We start from the raw sequence: 7,713 nt of genomic DNA on the forward strand, positions 1-7,713 counted from the left end.
ATGCAGAAAAGGCATTTGATAAAATCCAACACCCATTCCTGATCAAAACTCTCAGCAAAATAGGAATAGAAGGGACATTCCTCAACATAATAAAGGACATCTATGCAAAACCAACAGCCAACATTATTCTCAATGGAAAGAGAATGAAACCATTCCTCTTGAGAACAGGAACCAGACAAGGATGCCTGCTCTCACCACTTCCTACATAGAGAGGGAGAACAATGTGGAACAAAACTCAAAATCATTTTGAGAAAAAAAAAAAAAGGGAGGGGACCAGGTTTGCCGGTCTGATAGAGCCTAGTGGAATCACTGAGACTATTGCCCCTAGCTGCCTTTCAGGTCTGGAATTGAACCTACACCTGAGGCTTCCAGCCAAACAAAAGACAGGTATATGGGTTGAACATTTACCTGAGGTAGATACACTCCTTGGAGAGAACAATCATGGGAGAAAGAAGGGCTGCTTATACAAAAGGAGACAGCTCAGGGGACAGGAGTGCATGGAAGGATGGACACAGGGAAGAGGTAACTATCAGAAGGAAGTAGGAGGTGAGCTATTGCATTGGGGTAAATTGTAGTCAATGTCATGAGACAATGTGTCACACTGCTGTATGGAAAGTGAATTTGCTCTCTAAATTTTCACCCAAATCATAAATTAAAAAAAAAGAGAGAGAGAGAAGAAAAAGAGAATGCTGTGTGGAGTGTTTCAGGTTTGTAACCTTTTACCAACTTTATTCAATCTGTATTCTGAACAAATTATCTGAGAAGCTGGCCTATATGAAGAAGAATGTGGCATCAGGATTGGAGGAAGGCTTATTAACCACATGAGATATGCAGATAATACAACCTTGCTTGCTGAAACGGAAGATGATTTGAAGCTCTTACTAATGAAGATTAAAGATTACAGTCTGCAGTATGGATTACACCTCAACATAAAGAAAACAAAAATCCTCACAACAGGCCCATAAATGGAAAAAAAAGATTAAAGTTGTCAGGGATTCCATTTTACTTGGTTCCACAATCAACTCTCATGGAAGCAGTATTCAGGAAATCAGACACCATATTGCACTGGACAAATCTGCTGCAAAAGACCACTTTACAATGTTAAAGAGCAAAGATGTCACTTTGAAGACTAAGGTGTGCCTAATCCAAGCCATAGTATTTCCAATAGCCTCATATGCATGTGAAAGCTGGATAATGAATAAGGAAGACCAAAGAAGAGTTGATGCCTTTGAACTGTGTTGGTGAAAAATACTGAAAATATTATGGACTGCCAGAAAAACAAATAAAACTGTTCTGGAAGAAGTACAGCCAGAATGCTCCTTGGAAGCAAGAATAGTCAGATTTCATGTCACCTTCTTTGGCCAGGTTATTAGAAGGGACAATTTCCTAGAGAAGGATATCATGCTTGGTCAAGTACAGGGTCAATGAAAAATGAGAAGATTCTCAACAAGATGAATTGCCACAGTGGCTGCAATTATGGGCTCAAGTACAATGATTGTGTGTTGTACATAGGGTTACTATGGGTTGGCACCCACTCAACAGCACATAAAAAAAACAACACTAATTTTTGGAATTTTCTCCAAAGTCCTTTTCTCCTCATCTGCCTTAGTCTGGAAACTCCAATAAAACTCATCCACTACGTGTCACTCTGTTGGTGTTTGAAATACTGGCTGCATGTTGTTGTTGCTGTTATGTGCCATCAAGTCAGACCTGACTCATAGCGACCCCTCCTTGGGTTTCCAAGGCAGTATCACTATGGAAGTAGACAGCCCAGCCTTCCTTCTGAGGAGTGACTGGTGGGTTTGAACCACCAGCCTTCTGATTAGAAGTCAAGTGCCTTAGGTACTACACTCCCCACAGCTGCATAGCTTCCAGAATCACAGCAATATGTAAGCCACAGCAGTACAACCGACTGACATGCGGGTGGTGGTGTGAATACTTAGAACTAATTAAATAAATCATTTCAGATTTGTTCTATGTACATGGCCCTAAAATCAAATGGTCTGTTAATGAAAATTACAGTGTTGTTACTAATAAAAATTTAAATAACATTGGTTTCATTTCAGGAAAATTGGGAGTACTACATACTATTGAAATTATAACTTTCCCACTATTCTTCATGAAAGAGTGAAAAGAAAACCAAGTATTTTAATGCTAAATACCTAATTATATTTATCTTATGTTTATTCACATACATAATAATTTTTTTTTTTTTTTGTATTACAGGTCCAAACTGCTTCGCAGAAACTGCCGTTATCCCAGCCGGAAGGGAAGTGAAGACTGATGACTGCACAATTTGTCACTGCACTTATGAGGAAGGCACATGGAGAATTGAAAGGCAAGCCATGTGCACGAGACATGAGTGCAAGCAAATGTAGAACATTTACAATATAAAAACTGGAGTTTTTCTAGGATATTTTACTGAAGTGGACATTCTAGATGAGCCTGGGAAATATAAATCAAAAGACTTTTGATGAGGAATAATGGAAATTTATTGGTACTTTTCCTTTTCTTGGTAACAATTACTGCAAGAAATGAAAGGAATATATTTCAAAACATCAACAAGAACATTGGGCATAAAATCCCTCTCTAAATAAATGTGCTATTTTCACAGTAAGTACACTAAACTACACTATTATATATTAAATGTATTTCTATAATCCCTCCATTAGAGAGCTTATATAAGTGTTTTCTATAGATACAGATTAAAAATGCTGTGTTGTCAACCATCTTTACTGTGTACTGCAAATCTTTTTCAGTTTTGATTTCACACATAGGAATGTTTGTGGCTGATTACCTTCCTTCGTATTCTCACATAGAATAAAACACCCATTAATGTATCAGAAAACAATGGGACTTTCTACTGAAACCCAGTCAAAATTCTATTTAATTGCAGACACATGTCTAATTTTTATCACTACAGGACTCAGCCTAAAACATAAAAATATAATATTCTTCTTATAATAACTTAACCTCTTTTATCATCTTTATTCTCAGTCATTTGGGAAACATAAGCACAAAGGTTACTAAAAGATACTGTTTCTTTTCATCCAAGGATCTCACATTGTAGGCCATAGATAAAAGATACATATACTTCATTTGCACTTCAATAGAAGTGCAGACTTTGTCTTCTAAGCATAATTTTAATTCATCCCCTAAATGAGGAATAGGGTGGGCTATAAAATTTTCATTACTACTCCATAAGGCTGAAGCATGCAGTAAAATAGGAGAAAAGTTACTCAATTCTAGAGAGGAGTGTTAAGAGCAATATCAACTCAACCAGTTTACACCTGAAATGTAAATGTGGTATAAATATCCCCACAGCTAAATTCAGAGGACTCATACCTCTCATCAGAGTGAAATCAGTAAAAATCATGAAAAATATTCTTTCATTAGTCTTCCTTCAACAGAAGGGAGAACAAACAGTTACTCTTTTGTACTATGCCAAAAAACAGAATAAAACAAAACAAAATAAAAGCTGAAGGCAAAGTGTATTCTATATCTTGCCTATAATTATATATAAGGCCAAACCAAGTACATTTTCTGCACTGCAAATTTCTGATGATACTATCAATGTATATTACAGAACAGTTCCACCTTTATCACATCAACACTTGACCCATTGATAAAAGTGGTTGTTGTTTGTTGTTGTTATGTGCCATTGAGTTGGCCCTGACTCATAGCGACCCCTCCTTGGGTTTCCGAGGCAGTATCACTGCAGAAGTAGATTGTCCAACCTTCCTTCCGAGGAGTGGCTGGTGGGTTTGAACTGCCAGCCTTCTGGTTAGCAGTCAAGTGCCTTAGGCAGCATGCTACCAGAGCTCCTGAGATAAAAGTGGTAGTAGAGTTTTAATAGGTGTGGGAGAAGAAAAGTAATATAATTATTTCACATTTTTAATATTTTGTTTTCTTCCAGGCATTTACTTATTCCCAAAATTTGAATTAAGCATCTATTAAGTCCTAAGAATTGCAATTAGTGAAAGTAATAGGGTGTATTTTCTTGCCTTCATAAACTTTTACTCTCTGGCATATCGTCAATAAGAAATTAGAATGCACTGTGTTAGGAGCTAAACTAGAGATTAGCAAAGGGTTCTGGGGAGATAGAGAAGAAAATAATAATCCAGCTAGGTAGAGGTAGGTGAGGAAGGCTTCCTAAAAAAAGGATGGAGAATACCAAAAAAAGAAGGCATTTAATTAACATCATCAAAAAATATAATAATATTCAAGAACTTCAATGTTTGGCAATCATTGACAGTTTGGACCACTGTGGACTTTAATAAATACAAAGACACCACTAACTGAATTGCCAAGAAATTTATATTAGTTCATAGTTGCTCAGTTTGATATTGTTCATAAAGAACATCTTGCAGTAATAGGGCTTCATTCATATGGATATTCATGAAAATACTCAGGGGAATTTTTAGAAAATTGTTCTCAGGTGTGACGAACTTTCCAAAATTTAACATTTAGCATTAAAGACTGTGGGACATAAGGCATTATTGATGGGTAGATTTTTATGAGACAAGGTTATATGAAGATACAATTTGGTCAACAAATGGCCCTAGAACCCATTGGTAGTTGGGCAGTAAGTTATATCAAACAAGATCTAAGAGCAGACAAATAGCCTCTTCTCTCCCCACCATATATGAGTGCAATTAGAGAGAATCAATGAGGCCCAAATTCTTCCCTTGCCCTTAGTGATATGAGCTCTTAAAGCAATTGCAATGGTATCTTAAATAATGTTGAAACTTCAGGGAACCTAATATCTGGTAGTGGTTGTTGATATCTGCCATTGCATCAGCCCCTGATACATAGAAACACCATGTACAACGCACTGAAACACTGCCCAGACTTGCACCATTTCCATGATAGGTTGGGGATCAGATCATTGTGATGCATAGCATTTCCACTGGTTGATTTCCAGAAGTAGTCCTAATTCATCTTCATCTGGAAGGCAGTAGTGATTCAGTGATAGAATTCTTGCCTTCCATGCAGGACATCCCACTTCGTTTGCTGGAGGCCTTCATCTTGCTATAATGCTGAATCATTTTCAGCTGAGCTCTGAAACTAAGACTGACTAGGAAGAAAGAAAGGCCTGGTTATCTACTTTCCAAATTCTGCCAGTGAAAACCCTACATATAACAATGGTCCATCTACAGCTAATCACAGGAATATCACAGAACCAGGCTGCATTTTGTTCTCCTGTGCATGGGGTGAACATGAGTTGGGGGCATGCTCAAAGGCAACTAATAAGAACTAATATTTGGTTGCAAATAGCCTGAGTGAACGCAATAGCTCTTTGGGGTACTCACTGACTTTCACTTAGTCTCAAGCAGTGTGACCCACACTTGTCCCATCCATACTCCTAAAAGCTGGAGTTCAGTGTCTATTGTTAAACTAAAATACCTCTCTTCTCTCTTCCTGATTGAACACCAGTATTCTCTCTCCCCATATAGAAACAATACAACAAACAAACAACAACTCATTGCCGTTGAGTCACATCTGACTCATAGCAACCCCTCCTTGGGTTTCCCCAGTGATACCACTATGGAAGTAGATTACCCAATCTTCCTTCTGAGAAGTGGCTGGTGGGTTTGAACAATCAGCCTTCTGGTTAGCAGTCAAATGCCTTAGGCACTATGCCACCAGAGCTCCCCATAGAAACAATACATTAACGAAATATAGGACATAACTTGGATTGATGACAGTGAATATAATTTTCAATGTATAATGAGATTATTTGCATTGTTGTCCAAGGGAAACATAGTATTCTTAGATTCTTTTTTTCTTGAATATAAATTGTAATTTACTTTCCTCCTTGCCATTCCCAAAGAACCCTTTGCTGAGTCCAAGCAATATGACTCCAACAATATTATGAATTGAACATAATACTGAATAAGGGCCTCAAATTCAAATATAGAAATTTTGGAAAGCTGTAATACTTAAAATTTAACTAGTCCTTCCCTATAAGTAAAAAATAATTATTTAAAAATAATTATTAAAGTTTTAAAATGACTGTGATGAAAATTTATTATATTTATCACAAATTTTTCAACATACTTTTAGATCTGAAAATATGAAACTACTTATGTAAGAAATAGGGTGGTTGAAGAAATTATCAAATCTGATGTTTTAGAAGGTTTTCAAATGAGATTCATTCTTTCAGTGACAAGATGTTTCCAGGTTGGATTAATTTGTGCTTTTCTTTGCAGTTCACAGAAGTCTTAGGTAAAGTAATTTCAAAAGGTTATATTTCATTCATGCCACAAACACTAGCTGTATCGCACCAATGTACTATGATTGGTACGAATAGAGAAGGGCAATTAAACTCGACATCAAGGAGTTCCTATACCTTGAGAAAAATTTCCATTTGATCATTTTGCTTTTAATCTTTGGGTATATTCAATTTTATCATCTCTTCGTGTGTGTGTGTGTGTGTGTGTGTATGTGTGTGAACTTTTCATTGTGATTTGGGTGCAATTTTATGAAGCTGATTCATTTTATATTCAACAGTTCATACACAGTTTATTTTGTAACTCTGATTACAATCCTCACAATGTAACAGCACTCTCCACCTTTTCCCTGTAGTTACCTCTTTCCCTGTGTCCTTCGTACCTATTCATCCCTGCTTGCTTAGCTTTCTCCTGTACAACTGCTGTCCTTCTGATCTCCCATGGTTGACTATTGTAAGGACTGCATCACCCTTATATAGTTCATCTTGCAGCCTTAATGTTTCACTGAGAGGTATGCCACAGGAGTGAGTCCAGTTTCATGCCCAAAGGGTGACCTGAGTCCATAGTCCCATGGGTTTCACCAATCTCTTTCTGACTAGTAATCTGGTCCTTTTTATGTTTTTCAATGTTATTCTACATTTTTTCTCCCACTCTATCCAGTATCTCCAATTTTGATTCCTTTCAGAGTGGTTGGCATTGGTAGCTGGGAATCACCTGGTTCTTTTCATCTCAGGGTCATGTAGTCTGGGGTCACCACGGTTCATTGGTCTCTTGGACTAACTGTTTCTATACATCTTTGGTTTTCTTCACTCTTGTTTGTTCTGGATGAGGAAAGACCAGTAATTGCATCTTAGATGGCCACTTGCAACTTTTAAGTCCCCAGTTGCTACTCACTTAAGTAAGATATGGTACCATCTTTTTGTGTACTATGTTGTGCCAATTGACCTTGATGTTCCCAATTGACCAGGGTGCCAAGCCTGCAGGTCCAGCAACTTATTCCCTCAAGGTGGTTGGCAGTGGCTAAGAAGATTCTTCATCTCTTTTGTGCAGTAAAACATGTTAAGAGAGGTATTCTAATAATTTATTTAATTTGCAAAATCATAAATATGTTTAAGAAATTCTCCATCTTTCTCATGTCAAAATAAATGCCACACATATAAAATGTTAAATAAAAAATAAGTCCTGAGAATTTCAGATAATTCTGATATTTCCTATTGTGTTTAGTTTTGCTTTGTTTATAAGCAGTGAAATGCATTTTTAATGTATATATTATTTCAAACATGCAAATTATACATTGTTTCAAACAAAAAGCTATATCTACTAGTTTAAACATACACTATTTAAGTATTCAGAAAACAATGTTGTAGGCACTATCCATATTTAACCAATATGAACAATTTACCTTATTTACTTCAATAGGCAAGAGATCAAGTCTACTTTTTATTAATGTTTTAAAAATCATGTTTCTTCCTAATGCAAT

General features: G+C 36.6%; 1 protein-coding gene across 1 annotated transcript in view; it reads left to right on the top strand.

The window, feature by feature from the left end:
- Nucleotides 1-2,378, top strand: part of VWC2 (von Willebrand factor C domain containing 2) — a 421,720-nt gene extending 419,342 nt beyond the window's left edge. The window contains exon 3 of the mRNA XM_007943930.2: nucleotides 2,227-2,378. Coding sequence (XP_007942121.1) covers nucleotides 2,227-2,378 — 152 coding nt within the window. The remainder of the gene's footprint in view (nucleotides 1-2,226) is intronic.
- The last annotated feature ends 5,335 nt before the right edge of the window (nucleotides 2,379-7,713 follow it).

The sequence above is a fragment of the Orycteropus afer genome, unplaced genomic scaffold (assembly GCF_000298275.1).
Source record: "Orycteropus afer afer isolate SDZICR_OR568_19922 unplaced genomic scaffold, OryAfe1.0 scaffold00115, whole genome shotgun sequence".
Classification (NCBI taxonomy): Eukaryota; Metazoa; Chordata; class Mammalia; order Tubulidentata; family Orycteropodidae; genus Orycteropus; species Orycteropus afer.